This window comes from Trematomus bernacchii, unplaced genomic scaffold, assembly GCF_902827165.1.
Source record: "Trematomus bernacchii unplaced genomic scaffold, fTreBer1.1, whole genome shotgun sequence".
NCBI lineage: Eukaryota > Metazoa > Chordata > Actinopteri > Perciformes > Nototheniidae > Trematomus > Trematomus bernacchii.
In genome coordinates, this window is record NW_022987828.1 from 2,841,002 (window position 1) to 2,859,502 (window position 18,501).

At 39.3% G+C, this 18,501-nt stretch overlaps 4 protein-coding genes across 6 annotated transcripts in view; 2 read left to right on the forward strand and 2 right to left on the reverse strand.

The window, feature by feature from the left end:
- Nucleotides 1-1,574: 1,574 nt before the first annotated feature.
- Nucleotides 1,575-5,235, reverse strand: spast (spastin). 2 transcript variants are annotated; one of them, XM_034152588.1, is made up of 16 exons: nt 4,905-5,235; nt 4,736-4,819; nt 4,565-4,648; nt 4,294-4,451; nt 4,072-4,205; nt 3,889-3,982; nt 3,724-3,798; nt 3,553-3,624; nt 3,384-3,459; nt 3,196-3,287; nt 3,037-3,116; nt 2,903-2,945; nt 2,710-2,789; nt 2,543-2,613; nt 2,411-2,451; nt 1,575-2,318 (listed from the first exon to the last, which is right to left on the reverse strand). In XM_034152588.1, exons 1-16 carry the CDS (start codon nt 5,005-5,007, stop codon nt 2,193-2,195), a joined length of 1,413 nt encoding a protein of 470 aa, XP_034008479.1. In that variant the 5' UTR covers nt 5,008-5,235; the 3' UTR covers nt 1,575-2,192. The 2 variants fall into 2 exon arrangements, with proteins under 2 accessions (XP_034008479.1, XP_034008478.1); XM_034152587.1 differs by having other exon boundaries at nt 4,565-4,651.
- A 620-nt stretch (nt 5,236-5,855) lies between these two features.
- memo1 (mediator of cell motility 1) lies at nt 5,856-12,950 on the forward strand. The gene is made up of 9 exons (XM_034152695.1): nt 5,856-6,311; nt 7,640-7,721; nt 7,800-7,868; nt 8,043-8,155; nt 8,558-8,669; nt 9,748-9,890; nt 10,049-10,125; nt 10,356-10,460; nt 10,684-12,950. The coding sequence occupies exons 1-9, from the start codon at nt 6,251-6,253 to the stop codon at nt 10,813-10,815; spliced, it is 894 nt and encodes a 297-aa protein (XP_034008586.1). The 5' UTR covers nt 5,856-6,250; the 3' UTR covers nt 10,816-12,950.
- Nucleotides 12,951-13,368: 418 nt separating this feature from the next.
- On the reverse strand, nt 13,369-16,867 carry mkks (McKusick-Kaufman syndrome). Its single transcript, XM_034152691.1, has 4 exons — nt 15,837-16,867; nt 15,319-15,500; nt 14,523-14,633; nt 13,369-14,432 (listed from the first exon to the last, which is right to left on the reverse strand). The coding sequence occupies exons 1-4, from the start codon at nt 16,819-16,821 to the stop codon at nt 14,004-14,006; spliced, it is 1,707 nt and encodes a 568-aa protein (XP_034008582.1). The 5' UTR covers nt 16,822-16,867; the 3' UTR covers nt 13,369-14,003.
- Nucleotides 16,868-17,316: 449 nt separating this feature from the next.
- The window catches only part of slx4ip (SLX4 interacting protein), a 32,036-nt gene continuing 30,851 nt past the window's right edge, over nt 17,317-18,501 (forward strand). The window contains exon 1 of one of the 2 annotated variants that reach the window (XM_034152692.1): nt 17,317-17,390. The gene's annotated coding sequence lies outside the window, so the exon portion shown is untranslated. Of the gene's footprint in view, nt 17,391-17,934; nt 17,999-18,501 lie in introns of those variants that run through there. The other variant, XM_034152693.1, reaches the window with a different exon arrangement.

Here is an 18,501-nt window from a genome sequence, read left to right on the forward strand (position 1 = left end):
TCAATCATATATTACTGTAAGGCAGGACCATTGATAGTACATGTCCTGTTTCTAATTGCTACCTACATAAACGTAAAGATCCCAGCAGCATTGAAGTGAGACACATGCATTCACTATAACAAAACCCTCCCATCCACATGCTGTTTTCATAATGGGCCACTTGAAGAAACACTCTTACTGTTTGCTCAGTCAGTCAGAGGTCCTCACTGTGTTGACTATTATTCTACTCTCTACAGGGTGGGCTATTTCACTGGAGGTATCAAATGATCACCTATTCTGTTTTCCCTTGAGTGGATGTCGTGGTCGAAGCATCAATGAGCCACTGTGGAGGTGTGGGCCTCTGACACGCACCCAAAAAGGGAAGCTGTCAATCATCTCCAAGGTTTAAAACCACCAATAATGCTCTGTCTTCTGTCAGCTTGAAATATGAAATTCTGTCTTGTACATATAACTGCTCTTTACTGTAATTACAGGTGATATTAAAAGTAATAACTTGTAAGAATGTTGATATGAGGTGATAAACTCATTCTACCACCTGCAGGCATTGATTTCATATCCCGACATGGAAGCTGTGAGAATAAAATGATGAAAGTTCATGCAACAAGTCTCTCATAAAGACCATTTGTTTACTGTGCAGGATGTTCTCAGGGAAGAGTAAACGGAGGGGGGAAAAGGTGATGACTAAACCATAATCCCTAACACTCTCAATTCCTGTTTGGCATCGTGAAAGAAGCTCTTCAGTCATGACAAGTTTTAAAAACCCACTCCACCTAACATCTTTCCCCTGAGGAAAGAAATAGTCGTAGGTGTGGTTGCAGCAGTGGTTTGAATGTTAACCCCCCTTTTTTTTTAATTCCGTCTAATTGTGTGGAAATAAAACTCAGAGATGTGTTTTATTAATCGCAGAAATAGTTTGCATTTGCAGTCTGTAAACATCTGCAGGGAGGGATGATGCAGCTGCCGTGCCACATTAACCACAGGCAACACCACCGGCTGACCATAGGAAGGGCCTTTGGGAGAGAGGTGGGATTGAAGTTGAGTTTTTCAGTGGAAAGGTTTGGAGTGCACTGAAATAAAATCTCCATGACTGACCACAAGCATTTACTCAGCCATGCAATACCAGCTGGTAACCCATCCAAACTTCAGTCTTCTTATTAATCAGTGCAGCATAATGTAGCTTCACTTGTCAACCCTGAGATTTTCTCCGAAGCACTTACATGTAAGTACATGAACACAACATGCAGGCGCTTCTACAAGTGTTAACTATCTGACGCAAACTTCACACTAAATCAAATCCAACACTCATGCTGGACGGTGTGTTCTTCAACACAGCAGAACATGGAGTTTATTTTCATTCATAGAAGTTTACTGCATTCCACAAACCTGTGGTTGCAGGCAAAATATCGACTGCCTATAGATGCAAGCTGAGCAAAAGGAAGGAGTCGTGTAACAGGTGGAGCGGCAGCACCATCTACCTTCAGGTGAGAGGATGTGTAGAAGAAAATGTATTCGAATGGAGAGATGGGAAATAAAAACAGAGCAAGAAGGAAATAAAATGAAATAATAAAGCCGAGGATATTTCCACAAATGAATTTATTGATGCATGGGGAAAGCAGGAAGCCGTTGCCATAACTCTGATTCCTTAGGGTCTCATACTTTCAAATACAATTTATTTATTTTTCTCTTCAAACTATAAGTGCAAGTGGAAAGAAAAGTTATATTACAAATGCACCCCAAATCTTCCCTCGACTGTTATCACTCATGAGTGTGCACGGAGAGATTAAACCATCAACATGTATGTACAATATGATGTACATCATGTTACTAATGGGGGGGGGGGGGTAACATTATTTAAATCGGTAGTTATATCAGGGTTTACAGTAAGTTGCTGCCCTCCTGAGGCAAGAGAAAGACCACTTGTAACTTTGCAGGACATTCTTGGGAATAAATAATGAAATTTCAAGTTCTAGCGTGTAGAGTGTTTAAGGACAAAGTACAGAAACCTGCTAGCAAAGTGTTCCCATAAAACAGGAAGGGTTTCCAAATGTCATAATATTTACACATTATAGATTTATCCCCCTGCAAAGAGTTTAATTGTTGTTTATAAGTTCATTTATGATGTTTTGTACCCTTGCGCAATCAACTGCTATTTTATTAACAGTTTTTCAAACAAGTGAAAACCAAAAGAAAGTTCAAAAAGCTGTCGTGTCCCCAAAATCCTTGTTCCATTTGGCGTACATGCCAAGAGTCCCCGGGCTAACACTGGGCTTAATGCGCTTCAGGGAGTCCTCAAAGTCTTTGAGTTTGATGTTACGCATCTGTGGATACAAGCAATATATAATTACTATAAATACTGCTACATAATGACACTTCAGAAACGTCTTTTGTGTTGTGAGAACTGTATCATTACCTCACTAGCAGCCATTCTTCGGACTTCGTCTGGTCCCAACTCTGTAAGAGAAGATAATTATACATGAAATAGAATCCGAGTTGATGTAGAGCCTGAAATATATATGAGCAGTACAAATATGCAACGCGTTACCTCTAATCGGTCCGAGCGCAGCGTCTTTGGCTAATGACGTGAGATCACTTCCTGAATATCCGTCGCTCTTTCTGTCACGTTACAAATCCAGGAATTTTGAATACATGAATGCACATGGACACACATAAATGAAAGGTTGCAAGGGTACGGTAATATGAAAAACTCACTTTGCGAGATTGGACAGCTCAGTTTTGCTCAGTGGATTCCCATGCTTTGCCAAAAGGTTCTCCAGCAGTGTTAATCTTGTCTAGAGGGACGACAGTTAAATCCTATAAGTTCATTCACTTTCAAATATGTTGCAATATTAAAGATGACACTGATCATAGTAATGAACTGTGATGAATGTTCAAATGTGTTTACCTCTGCATCCGGCAATGCCACATAAACCCTTTTTGCAAAGCGCCTGTAATATTTACACAAGAGGAATATTGTTATTGAGCTTGTAACCGATGAAAACTGAATAATTGAGCAGGGTGTGGAGTTTCATCATTTACCTCAGCACTGCTTCATCGAGCTCCTGAGGCCTGTTGGTCGCTCCCATTACGAGCACCCTGTCGTCCCCTCCTGACTGCACCTGAAACAGAGAAGCACTGTTTTGCTTAACTCCACTGGAAACTCTCTGGAGCCGGTTCACTTTGACATGTGGCTCTTACCCCATCAAACTGAACGAGGAACTCTGTTTTTAAGCGACGAGACGCTTCGTGTTCTCCCTCCCTCCTTTCACTCAGCAAGCTGTCAATTTCATCTGAATGGAAAAACAAAAATAGAGGTTTATTTATGACCAGCAGATGGGGGGGGATAACCCGGAGCACATTTGGTCAATAAATAGACTAATACAAACCAATAAAGATGACAGAGGGCTGCAATTCTCTGGCAACTGCAAACAGGGCTCGAACAAGCTTCTCACCCTCTCCCACCTGTAATGGTGAGGAAAGAAAAGGTTAAAATAAATCCTAGGCTGCATTAAGGTAAGTCTGGAAACGTACTCCAGGCATATTGAGCTTTCTTACATATTTAGAGGTCAGACTGGCAGCGCTGATGTTGAAGAATGTGGCGTTTGACTCTGCTGCGACTGCTTTGGCCTTGTGAGAGGAAGCAAAAGGCAGTGATTTATCTGATAAAACCGAGGCAACACCATCAACAACATATCATTATAACACAGCTTCTAATCGAGTGCTTACCAGCATTGTTTTCCCATTTCCAGGTGGGCCGAATAAAAGCAAACCACGTGCCGGAGATCTCAGGCCAGTAAAGAGCTAGATGGCAAAATGTGACAAAGCGTTGTTAGTAAATCTCAAATGATTAGGATCAGTGTAAGCAGAGGATACATTTTCACAAGTGATCACCTCTGGTCTTAAGGCAGGGAGGATGACAATCTCTTGGAGTGCTTGCTTGGCCAGTACCTGTCCTGCAATGTCTTTAAAAGATACTGATGCCGCACTGCAATGAACACAGAAAGCTTTTTTAGGAGGACATTTTATACGGACAGCTGAAATGGCAGGTGTTGTTCTATCATTGCTTGCAAATACCTTTCAACAATTTCATTCATGATTAGGGACGCCAGTTTGCTGTCAACATTTTTGAAGTTTTTCATATCCCTTTTTGCCGGCTGCTTCACAGTTGTGGGTTTTCCATTTTGATGTCTTCCCACCCGTGGGGTCACCTTTGAAGGGACAACAACATTACACACTTCATCAGAATTAGACGTATTGAAGTAACACACAACTCGACGACTAAATGTAATTTGAAACCTTTGGATCGGTGGGTCTGGATGGTGGGCGAACTACAGTGGAGGGTCTGATGTTACCTCGCACTGCAGGCTGGCTTTTAGGCACAGGATTTGGTTGTGGAAGACCATGATTGGAGAACTTCAGTGGATCGCTCCTCCTTTTAGATGCCATTGTTGCTTCTGTGAAGCAAGAACAGCATTGAACTTCAGTATCAGCTCAGATAACCAAATCAATTTGCTAAAAAAAAAGTAAGTCAAGAATTTAGGATGTCAACAAGAACAATAGAGCTTACCTAACAGAGTGAGCCTTTCTTTTGCCATGTTGAGATTTGTGACCATTTTATCTTGAAGTCTCTTTGCTCTGTCATATTGCTCTCCTGCTGAAAACACATGGGAATATAATGCTAAATCATGTCAACACTGCACACTGTGGACATCTGAGAGTTATGTTTGTTTTAACACACCCTGTCCCGTGATCTCTACAGCAATCCCCCTTTCAAGCTCAGAAATCCCCTTTTTGTACCACTGCACAGCCTCCTCTTTCGCTCCTGTCATAACAGAAAGCGGTTGTTTTGTTACAAGCTGTCACATGACACAACACATCACACAATAACTCATACACACTGAACAGACCTGAATCATCTTCGTCGATCCTCAATGCCTTCGATACATACTCAAACGCCTGTTTATGGTAGTTTTTAATAACTTCGCCGCTGTCTTTGCTTTTACTTGCCATTGTTTTGGCCGATATCACTATCACGTTCTCGCCAGTTGTAACTCCACGTTAGCCACTTTTAAATGAGGGCAGGGTCAAATAGCATTTATAATTCGGTCAATCCGAAGTCTTGGTTTTATAAAACAAGCCATATGCAACATATGTACCAGTAAGTCCAATGCTCATCGGTCTCATTGCAACAAAAACATATCCAAACCTAACTTCCGCTTTCCCTTGTGTACCTAGATGTCTTCTTCTCCTTCTTTTTGTTTTTTTGAGGCGATTGGCATCCAGACGTTGCATTACCGCCTCCTACTGGATACATAATAAAACTACCATTTCCAAAGTAATTTACAGGAATTACTATATGAAAAATGGAAACTAAATACACATTTAACCTCTTATCGCAAATAACTAGCCTACTACCGTAATAATTGCTCAAAACTCTGAGAGGATATGAAAGCCTCTCTCTGCAGTCGTTATTTAAATGCATTTCATAACCTTTAAAGGGAGTATTTTAATTGATACACGGTTCACAGTCCTGCAATAGTATACAAACATACATACATTATAATACAATACTAATGCAATACAATACAATACAAAGGATCTTTATTGGTAGGACCACATCAAAAACAAAGCATTCCGCACATAATAAATGCCTCAATGCCTGTGAGGTGAACGGGTACAATACCACTGGACCCGCTCACTTTACGGGCAGTGCAATTTCGTAACCAAACATCCATCTTAGTAACGGCTACGCCTCTTTGTTTTTTCACCAATCACTGTCTGTTGCATAATATATTAACCAATCAAGATATTCTGACGTCACTGCCATAACAGTTTCAGCGACGCCCCTCACCTGGCTTCACACAGACAAACAAGGAATCCTCTGATTCCGTCTGTGACAGCCGCTTTTTCTGTCACTGCTTTTCTGGCTGTACAATATTTGCACAATATACAGGTTTTGTATTTCGTGCCTTTTCGGTTTGCATAATAATAACGACAGACTGTCTAAAAGGTGACGTTAGCTGCTCTCTCCGGCAAACTTATCAACCGGTTACAACACCACGGCCAGCTGACGGAAACTGAGCTTGTTAGCCAGCTAGCTGTCTTTCCAGTCGAACTGCCCTTTGTCTTTACAAGCAAGTCTGCTAGCTGGCATTGTTTTTCCTCTTGGTTAGTAGACATCGGCTTTTGCAATTTCACTTTTTTTCGCCTGACAAAAGTTAAGCAAACCAAGATAGGCAGCTTGGGAACCAAGATGTCGAACCGAGTGGTGTGCAGAGAAGCAAGTCACGCCGGGAGCTGGTACTCTGCATCGGGTAACTGTCAATAAAGCACCGTCCGTGTTAGCAGGCTGTGTGCTAGCTTTTTTTTTTTTTTTTTTTTCATGGTAGTATGGTTTATTGGTTTTGTCGGCTCTATTTTGCATTGCCTTCATTATCTTAAGATCAAAAACTGTCTAATGAAACGCTTGTCACAGCAGACGATGACTGTTAATGTAATAAATGTAACGCTAATCCATTTGATGAAAAGTCGAGTAGCTAACATTAGCTGCTATTGACTGCCCCTTCTCTGTTATCCCGTTTAGTGCACGGTTGGTTTAAGCCTATTCAGCACTTCTCCTCCTCGGATGGTCGATGGAAATCTTCCAAAACAATCAGACACATCAGCTGTTCAGCATTTTGACAATAAATTAAATATTCTCTACATAACAAAAGCTAACTTGGCTAATTTTGCAGAACTTCCTGGCCTAGCTGCCATCTGGTTATAGTAAGAGATTCCCCGAAATAGCTACAATTTAACTTGAGCTTCTGGTATTGTGGTCTGGTTAGTCTCTTACTCTGAATTTGGGAGCAAAATGTTCGCTGTTGTGAAACAAAGGACTTGGAAGGGCAGGGCAGAAAATTGAAGGTTCATGTTGCACCCCTTCCCCCATTTCACTAGCTATCTGCTTGTTTATAGGTATTTGACGTCGAAAGTCTGCCTGTTTATCCCTTTTAAGCTTGCGGTACTGCATTGTTTGTAATAACAGTATTCGACAGATGTTTCGTACATATGTTTCTGTTACAAATGAACAATGATATTTCCATACAATACATCTGAAAACATAGATAACATTATCTTCCCACATCACAACTATCTTTTTTCGATTTATACAAAACAATGATAGTAGTTGTTGGTTTTTCCTGCAGATTTAGTTATATACGTTAGTAAGCTATGACTAATTCATGTTGTAATAACATGAAACCTTCTATAGACTAACAATTGTAGTGTTTTCCAGTAGAGAGTGTTGACAAGCTTATTTTTGTTGTTTAACTGTGCAAGAACACATTAACTTATGCTTTTTGACTACAATTTCCTTAAGGGTCCAGTGTATGATTGCAATGTTCTACAGTTTTCCACTAACAATAAAATAACACTTGTTTTTTAAATATCACACCAACCACTTTTGCAACACTTTTATCCATCAGGGATTATTACTGTGACATATTACCTTAATTTCCCAGGGAGCTATCCCTTCATCTTTACTCTGTCAATAAAATCTCATTTTGATTGTATACAATTTTTGTTTTTGATGCTGTCCCTTAAATGTAGTTATTTTTTATTGGTCTGAAATACAATTATTTTGTATTTTCTACCTTTTCAGGATCCCAGTTGAATGCACAACTAGAAGGCTGGCTGTCTAAAGCAGAGTCCTCCACCAGACCTGCTAGAGCCATCATAGCACCGTAAGCAAACATTGAATAACATATGTCAAAAATAAATCTTTGATGTCTTCTTTGAATTGTACATGCTTTTCTTTGCAGGCATGCAGGGTATACCTACTGTGGTGCTTGTGCAGCATATGCCTACAAGCAGGTTGATCCCTCTGTTACGTAAGTCATTCGGTTTTCATCTCTTTTTCTCCTTGCATTTAAAAAAGGCTTTGTCTTATCTTACATTTCCCTCGGAAGAGTGAACAGATTTGAGTTTAGACAGAAGAAAATATAGTGCTGGTGGTGTGCCTTTTGTGAATAGAGTGAGTGAGATAAAATCCTGTTGCCCTTCAGTCGTAGGGTGTTCATCCTGGGACCTTCACACCATGTGCCCCTCTCCCGCTGTGCCCTGTCACCGGCAGAGATCTATAGAACACCTCTCTATGACCTGAGAATCGACCAGAAGGGTATTCAACGTTTTCACTCATGAATTTGTAACTGTGACTGTTTTTTGTGTGCGTGTTTGTTGCTCAACCTCAGATTTTAACACATGCTAACAGGTTCATTATATAGGAAGGTATTTATAAGGTCATGTAGTAGGAAGAATAGACACAGTTCAGGTTTGTCAAGTGTAGAATGTAGTCAAGCTGACCTGAGCAAAGTGCAGACCTTTGGAGGTGAACATCTTTTTTGATCATCCAGGCAGTTCCCTCACTATTAAGATAAAGGGTTTCAATAATCCGTTTTTTTTTAAGCTAGACTCTTATACCTGAGGTAATTTTGTGTGCGGCTCAAAACAATGACTTGATCAGTAGACATGGTCGTTATAACATGCACAAATTAAAGTGAAACTCACCTCTGTTTTACAGTTTATGCTGACCTCTGGAAAACTGGGTTGTTTGAGCGGATGAGTCTGCAGACAGATGAAGATGAGCACAGTATTGAAATGCACTTGCCTTACACTGCTAAAGCCATGGAGAGGTAATGCACATAGGAGTGGCATTCATTGAAACCAAATAATCGACACTGCATTTGCAGAGACAAGGGTCACGTTTTTTTCTTAAACAAACACTTTTACATTTACATTCAGTGTTTCTCAACAAAACACATTGGGTGTATTCTTGAGCTCTAACAAATGATTTGAATGCATTTACTTCCTCCTAAATCATTTGCTATACTAAGGTGTAATTTGGGCCATTGTAGGTACAATCAAGAATAATTACGGAGACTTTGAAAATACATGACTGTGAATTAGGCCCATTTAGAAAAAAACAACATATTAATTTGGATAAAATGATTTTGTCCATAATGTTCCATACTGTTACACCTCTTCACTTATGTGGGCGTATGCCATCCCTATATACCGTCTGAATCTGTAGAATGATGAGATGGATCCAACTTTTGGAAATTAACTTAATTGTTTTCCCTTTATAACTTAAGAGAATATTTCTTTTTTTCTACTAGTCTTGGTGTTTTTTTCCCCTTGCAGAATTACAAAAAGAAGTGGTACATTTATAGTTTTTTCCCCCAGAATATCACCCTCCTTGTGTGACTCTGTAATTGTTTTTTTGTGCCTACAATTGCCCTAATTAGCTGTCATATTTGCAAAGCCAGTTTTTAAATCTTGCATTATTTACATCCATGTTAACTTGCCTGCAGTCTCCTTTCTTGTCTTTGCTAGCGCATTGCAGCATATTTTGTCATGTTTGTGTCACCTGGATCAGTCGAAAGACTGAGACCATTGTGTAGTTCTGTTCATTCTTTCATTGTCATTCAAAACGTACTGGCATTCAGAATCACATTGGTTCAGGGACACCTGGAAAGTGTGATGTGCATAATTGATACAGCCTTCTGTCAGGGCTGGCAGGAGGCATTTTCTTGGTTTACTAAAGCAGTAGTTGCAAAATGATTAGAATTTTGTCATTAGTCTCAATAATGGATGAAAAATAAACCTGTATTAATGCAGATTTGATTTCTACCCATGGCCATGGGAGAGACCTTTGACAGTGAGGTGCAGATATTGTTGACAAGTTTTTAATTCAATATTGTGATGTTGCAGCCACAAAGATGAGTTTAGCATCGTGCCTGTGCTCGTGGGAGCCCTGAGTGAATCCAAGGAGCAGGAATATGGGAAACTGCTCAGCAAGTACCTGGCAGACCCTTCCAACCTTTTCATTATCTCATCAGACTTCTGCCACTGGGGTAGGTGCCGACAAATTTAAGCACTGAAATATACATTCATTTTATATTATCATATATTATTCTGCATTTAAAGGAGTATGGTTTGTCATCTGAAGATAATTCTGCCTAAATGTCATAGCTGTGACATGTCTCTCCTGATACTATGTTTGTTTTTTTAGGTCAACGGTTCCGCTACACATACTATGATGAATCTCAAGGAGAGATCCACAGGTCCATTGAGCATCTTGATAAAATGGTAACCACTAAGCCATATTCAATTCAAATGTGATGATTACAAATAAAAAAAGTCATTACACAGAAGGTCAGAAGGTACATGGACATAGACTTCTGTTTTGTTTTCTCTCGATCATGAAGTGTGTTTTCTTGAACACACAGCACACAGAACAAAAATGATACAGTATTGTATACATGATTCATTAACAACAAAACAAATCAAAAGATGACCTTTTTTCTGTGCTTGTGAAGGGGATGGGCATTATAGAAACGCTGGATCCAATGTCTTTCACCAACTACTTGAAGAAGTACCGGAACACCATCTGTGGGCGGCACCCGATTGGAGTGCTTCTAAATGTAAGTACCACAGAAGAAGAGCCTTAACAGGTGTATCACTATTTAACATTATGTAGGTATTTGAATCAAATCTTGAAAGGATTGGACAATAAATATTTGGGTCAGTGCGTTAGTTATCAGTCATTTGGCCCTGGAGAACTGTTAAATAACGAAATGATTGTTTATCAAGAGAATGACGCATTGTATCCTTATTGCCTGACGTGCTAATGTTGCTGTTTTGCAGGCTGTTGCTGAGCTGAGGAAGTCTGGCTCGGAAATGAACTTCTCTTTCCTGAACTACGCCCAATCCAGCGAGTGCAGGAACTGGCAGGACAGCTCCGTGAGTTACGCTGCCGGGGCCCTCATCGCTCATTGAGGTCGACTTCTGCAGGGGCCACCGCAGCGTTGTCGCCCTGCCCCTTACTATCTATCGCCATAATCTGACCCAGATACCCTCCCTCTCACCCCAACCCCAGTTACGCCCACCCCTTTGCAGGAAGGACCTAGACACTCAAAGCCAATACAGTCTTCTTTCTCTGTCTCTCCCTCTCCTCCGCCTATCTCCTTGAAGTGCAGTTTTGAGATTATGTAGGCCAAATTGGTTGGTGGAAATGGGAGAGAGCGTAATATTTTGGCTCAGAGTTAGCGTTGGGAAGGGGAAATCTTACTTGGGTTTCGAAGTGAGTTGTAATAATGCAATCTTTACATTTTGGCTCTCGATCTGTGCATATGTAATTTGCCTCCAGAAAGGAATGAAAATAAAACGGCAGATCTTAACAGAGCATATTGCAATTTTGCCGGATAAAAAATAAATGGGTGTTTTGACTGACTGCTGCAAGACACATGACACTTCATTGGTAATTACTACCAATCCTTAACATATGTTGTAGTTTTTAACAAAGGGCTGCACCCACCAAATTTTGCTAACTCCCTACTGTACAAACCAAAAACATTTATTACTCTTTTATAATTTTTTTCTTTACTCATATTTTATTCCTTTTATTTCTCCCTACCTTTTATATTTTCATTAGACGTGAACGTATTTACTCGAGTAGTGTGTAGATTTGAACAAAAGCAGTGTTGTTACTTAGGCTCGTATATGGCTTGCCCAATAAATTATTGTGTGCAACACTGCTTCCAGATTCCAATTCTATACCTGTAGCATTATAGATATGTTTTTCAGGGGCCAGACTCCAGTTGTGCTACAGAAATCTAATCTAAGACACACTGACACCTCTACTCTTTGTTTACACTGCCACCTTGAATCTCTGTTGTTATTGAACTGTCAGAAGACTCAAGTGTTAGTTTTATTTTTTAGCTAGGTATCTAGAAAATGTCCTTTGTTACACATGCCATTCTGTGAGAGCAGCTACACTTATGCTTTACCCCGACCAAAGTGGTTAAGGACTCGATGATCTGCTTGAATAGTTTGAAAATGTAAAAGATCGGTTCATTTGGTATTCATTTACAACTCTTTGTTAAAACGTTTTGATCTAAGAATGCCAAACGTTATTGAGAATATATAAGCCATCCTTATTTATGTTTGCTTTCCAGCATCACATAGACAAGGTTGGCTATGACGAGCAATGGGTGGCCCAGTTTCAAGATTAGCGCATAGCATAGCATTAGCATACTTTGCTACAAGGTTTAACATAACCTAGAAAGAGACACACATTGCTCCTAGATAAAAAAAATATATTTAATTTACAAAATGATAACAATTATTAACAAAAAAAGAAAATATGTTTCCTTTTTAATATAAAATGCTCAAATATTTTCGCATACATATTCTGAATGCAAAAACCTCATGATCCAGAGCCAATATAGGCTTTAATGACAATATGATATGGATATTTGATTATCTCTGACGCATTAAGCTACAATGTCTTGTTGAACCAAGTGGGCACAGACTGAAAGATGAAATGCTCACTCACTTAACTTCTGACGCTAATTTAAGGGAAACTAGTAAAGCATGACACACTGTGCTATTGTGCCTTTTATCACTGTTGTAAACATATAAAGTGTATTCTCACTTTTAGTCTTATTGTAGTAGGTGTACTTTGAGTTTTTTGTTCTTCTACATGTACCCCTGCCTCGTGCCCAACAATATCTCCAGATAACCCGCTTGGCACTCCAGGAGTGCGTGTGACCTGCCCCCCCCCCCATCTGTTGGTCTAAAATGGCACCAGCTGTTATCTTTTTTCTCCAGCAGGGAGTGTTGTTTCTGTTCTCCAACTCACCTCATTCCCGTAGAGACAAAAGGCTGAACCTCAACACTGTTTATTTTCTGTTTATGGATATTTGTTTGTCTTTTAGGAATGTTTTTTTGTATAATGGTTTTTCTTGCTTAGAGAATGGGATCTTACACGTCACCAACCTAAAATATACTACTTAAGTACTCCCTACGTGGAGTTTTTTGATCTCAGGTTCCACTGACAAAGCATCCCAAAAGGCTCTTCAGATAAGGCCTTGGATTCATGTTACAAAACAAGTAAAATGTACTGAAAAGCATTTCTGCTCTGGTGTCTTGTTCTTCAAGTATTTACAGTACTAACCTTTCCATGCATTTTATTTTTTATTATCTATCCGAAGTCGCAATGGATTAGTAGCCTCTTCAGTCTTCTATTGATAGCTCTACAGCAGATAAAGTGTTGAGGGTTAGTTAGCGTGTAAACTGCAGTTTTTAACGTTGGATGATAGTACATTTACAGTGCTGTGCTACATATACTACTTCTCATGTAGATATTCACTATGTTTCGTGTGTCCATTTAGTGTGGAGACAGTTAGAAAAGTCACCACCAGAGAGAGCCAGATGGTTGAGGGAATAGTAAAATGAACACATTGTACCTCCATCTAAATAATAAAAAAAAAAACACCAGATAGTATTGCATATCATATGCTATGTATAGAAATAAGGCAAATGTATGTGTCAGCTTAAACTAACCAGGATCAGTTTTATTGCCAAGTATCTTTCAAATACAAGTAATTTGCTTTGGTATAATGGTCCATAAATAAACAGTAAGAGGAAGACATTTTTAAGATAGGAGCAAATATAGAACCATTTAAAAAACATTTTAAAAAAGGAGAAGAAATGTAAACAGGAAATATAAATAAACAAAAAAGGAAATACAATAACACTGACAAACTATAATGAAATAGATGAGAATGGACTTGATGGCAGTGTTGGAGTTCACCATCAATTACTTTGGCAGTTTGTACTTCTTCACCTGATGCAACAATAAGACCGACTGAAGAGTCACACAGGGTGATGGGGACGTGTGGGGCTGCGTTCTTACGAAAATCCAGAATCATTACCGTTTTCGTTTCACATTAATAGTAGAAATCAGTGTTTATTATTGATATTGCTGACAAGTAGGATAAAAAGTCCACAGATGATGCAACACATTAACTGATGCCTGGTTTCAATCAGATTTTCACTCAAGGCAATGCTTACATCTAGTGTCACTCACAATGTATATATATATATATTTAAATATAAAACACCATTCATTCCTCATGATCATCAGAAACCAGAATTGCACAATGGATAATATACTTGTTCTGCTAGTTCACATCCTGAATTAGATATCGCACATCCAGTGCAAGATTAGCAGTTTCTACAGCAACTTGCAATGCATTGAGTTTAGCCGTGAAGGAGTCAAGCACATGTGGCTGCACAGAAGCGTCTTCAGACAGAGGTGCAGGTGAGAACTGTGGGTATTTAGAGTTGAAATAAGTCCACTTCTGATTTGGGCTACTTTCCACAAGTCCACAGCCACAGGAGCCCAAGCTATCCCCCATGTGTTCTGTCAGGACATCTGCAGGGTGAGACCAGTGGTGGGCATGAGTCAGATCCATTAAAGAACTCCCACCATCGTGCTCCAGCGCCGCGGCAACAGCCTCCAGAGAGCGACAGAATCCCTCCACGCCGAGGAGACACTCCGTCTGTGAGCAGCCTAGCGCAGATACTGTCTCTGGGATTTCATTCATGCTCTGAGATGAAAATATGTAATTATCAAGACATGTTTGAATCAGAACTCAGTGACAATTTGTAATTAGATTAAATACAAGTTTGGTTCTTACCTTGTGTCTGATGTAAGCAGCTAAGTGGGTCTCTGTACACCCACCCCCAAGTAAAGCAGATGGTTCTCTGAGGGTGAGCCTCAACACATGCTCTGTTTTCTGGCACACCACCTTTGACAGACGCATGGAAATTAACACATCAGTTCATTGGTTAAACTTGCTTCATATTAATAGACATATTTTCTTTCAAATACCTATTTTTATTGAAACGCTTTCTTACCATTTTTAGGTTTATGTTTTATTCTGAATTATTGAGTAACACTGTTTGTGTTATCATCCGTTGGTTTTTCGTTTGCTCTTCCTTTCCCTGTTTCTTTTAGTATTTTACGACAGTATTTTGCATTTTATTGTTGTGTTTTATGTGGTCGCTGTAAAACACTTTGTAATGATGGTTTTAATAAGTGCTATATAGACAAATTGTATTGTTATTACCATATTATTATTCCAAGCCAATGTCGTAAATGCAATTATTATTTGTTTTTAAATTACCCTATAAAAATAATCTATGCTCCTAGTTGATGGATGCTTTTCACAATAGTGCTGTGGAAGAATTCAATCATTCCCCCTGGCTGTGGTAGGAAAACACTCCACATCAATGGGCTTTATGGGGCTGTATTGGATAAATCATATTTTTGATTTACGGAATAATATCTAGAGGAGATTGCAAGTCTTAGTGGGCGTGAGATCCATCTGATGTTAGGAGTAATATAACAGACAGTTGGTTTGCTATTCTTGTGCGTTAATGACTGAAAAGTTCTCTCTCTCTCTACAATCCATACTTCTCACTGTATCTTACCTTCAGCTCACTGAGCATGGTCTCGTTCCTGTGGCAGAGGATCATTGTGCAGATCGCACACTCTCCAGGAGGATGTAAATGCAGCATTGTCTTGGATCCAAATGTCCTGATCCTTAGATCCCTCACCCTCCCGTAGGCCTTGGCTGGGATGGTGGTGTGCAATGTGGCCACGGGTTGAGCCCCTGTTGGTTAAAGTGGACAAAATGTAAAGAGGACCTCAAACACTCCAAAGTAACAGTAGAATATATACCTGCCTGGACAGTACACTTTACATATGTTCATCCACAATTTCACACCCGAAGGAATGCAGGAATCTCATAACATTAAGTAGCATTTAAGAAGTTTCAAATTTAGATAAAATATTTTCAAATACGCATATAAAATAATGCATCTACTTGTTCAAGTGCTTAATTAAAGCATCCATCTATTGAATATATATTATGACTATAAATGTGTTTTTCTACAAATAGTTTCAGCTCTAAAAATGATATTCCTTTCAAATAAAGTATGGCACCTACCTGTGAGCTGAGTAAGGGGCTCCATGAGAGTGATTCCCAGTCTTTCTATCACTATGCTACCATGACTCCTCAGGTATTGCTGCAGAACTGGGTGAATGACCTTCTGGCACACAAAAAGCTTCACCTCATCTTTAACCACCTGTTTGCCGAGCTCCAGGAGCTGATCCAGTATCTGTGAGTCAGTGTCTACACCTGGATGCACCTCGATTATCCCATCTCCCAGTTCAGAAAGGTCCCCAGCAAGGGAAGCACTGAACAACACCACGCGCAGTGCATCTGAAGGCAGGTTCTCTACTTTATCTATAGTAAAGACATCAGGCATGTCCAGCAATAAACCTGGAAACACTGCTGAGTTGAGCACACCATGGCCTTCAACAGACACAGTCACTATTTTGCCAAGACTGACTATACCTGGGCTGCTGCAGGGAACAGTCAGCAAAAAAGCCTGTACAGCCAACCTGCTGATGTGAAGGGTCTCTGGCTCTGTTAGCACACATGTTGGTTTGCTGGAGATAACACTGCGGGCCAATGTGATCAAGCTCTGGCTGCTGCAGAAGTCGAGCTTCACTTTACAACCACAGTCTTCTCCTTGTAGATAACTGGTGCACAGACCCAGCAAGTGATTGTTCACTCTGATGGCCACATTTCCTCTGAGACCAGACTGCTTTGCCTGCTCAATAAGAGACAAACAAAGAATGGCAGCGAACAAACCACAGTCACTGAAACGAGAAACGTGGTTGAGAATGGAGGTTTTTATCAGATTGATAAAAGGCTGTGAGGAGGAAATGGCTGGAAGGAGAACTGAGGAGGTTGAGGTGGTTACTACGTGCCCCCCGATGTTGTTGTGGACTTGTTTTAGTCTACCTGTCGGACCAAAACAAGATCTCAGGAGCTGCCTCAGCAAATCAAGCTTTTTACAAATATCCGCGTTGTCCAGAGGTAGATCCGTACACAGAGATGGAGATTTCTTGGAGAGTCGAGACATGACCTAGCTGCAAATTCTCAATCAGAGCAGGCTAACATTATGAACATCCTCGACAACGTAATATTACAGAATCACATTTGCTTCGGTATAGTGAAGCTATTTGTATTGCCTGCCCTAAACTAGACACATTAGGAAATACACCTTTTATATAGCACACTAAAGCAATATCAAATGTGTATTACATGATAAAGGGACTATAATATGTAAAAGAAAATACTATTCAGATACACGTTTGACAATCTAGAATCAAAAGTTTCATACAGGCCCTCTCAATACGCAACTTGTTACCATGGTAGCGCACAGAGCGTGGGGTCCTAAAAGGGTCCTAGTCGCATTCTCCCGTCAGTTTGGAAATTGTTTACACCGCAGAACATAAACCTTAACTTTATACATTTACACTAAACTACTTTATAAAAGAGAACATATAGTTGCCTTGCTACCTTACTTACATTTCACGGTGTATTCATAACCAAAAGTCAAGGTCCAAGTCCGACTGGCTTTGCAGTAGTTGGACCACAAACGATGGTGTGACGTCATCATCGTTTGACAAACATTCAAAATTGGTGGCGGTATGAAAATGATCTTTTCCTAATTTTGATTAATTTACAGAATGTATTACCAAGGAAATGTGTTTGATTCCATCTTTGTTTTTGCATTAACTTTACACTTGTTAATACTAGCATTGGTTGGAAGCATTAAGGTGTTACTTAGTAACGTAAATAATGATTGTTCTTGTATTGCAGCTGTGCGACCGTACGGAGTGAATTAACTCTATAGATCTTTACGTTACGTTTCCACTAACTAACCCTGTAACTTCCAATCATTCTGAGGCTTAAGTGCTTTAGCTCAGATAAATTGGACGAAACTTTGTATTCTAACTTAAGGTATAAATAAATAATATTAGAAAAATGAAGGTAAAAAATGTAAACCAGCAGTGTTAGCTAATAATTGCTAATATTCTGGATTTTTCCTTTCTGGAAAGAGATTTTTTGAATATTTGGTGAATTGTTTTATAGATCCTCACCAGCATGTCCCCAATGTTGTCTACTGGGAGATTATCCTTAACACTAGAACTATCTAAAGCAGAATCTGGCTATCACTGCTGCTGGAAATATTATTCACAACTGACTGGTTTGAACTGATGGCTGGATAATGCGCATACTTGATGATAAATATGGTAAATAACAAGACAGGAAAGATATGAACACGTCTGAGATAATTTGTTAAATAAAAAAAGGAACTATGTGCCTTTTTTATTAAACTTCAAATATCAGGATATATGGGATGCATTATTTAATACAAAATGATTATGTTGATTGTTATGTTAATGTGCTTATATGTACATTATCATATGTGTCCTTATTATCCAACAAATAAGGACACTTAAGCTTTACATAAAAGCTTCAATTAATTAAAATAAGCAACCTGTTTAGGTTACTGTTAGAAACATGGCAGTGTATTGTGTTTTAGAGAACCCTTATCATGCTGTAGTTACTATTATAACAAACCTACAAGTTATCTTTGCAAAACATGAATTACATCATACACTGAAACAACTGAAACGTTGACTTTAATTAAATGTATTATGTTAACAGATTTCACAGAACTGTAATAGTTAAGTTGAAAGCAATAATATTCATATTTTTTTATTTAAACTTAATAATATTGCTTTCAACTAAC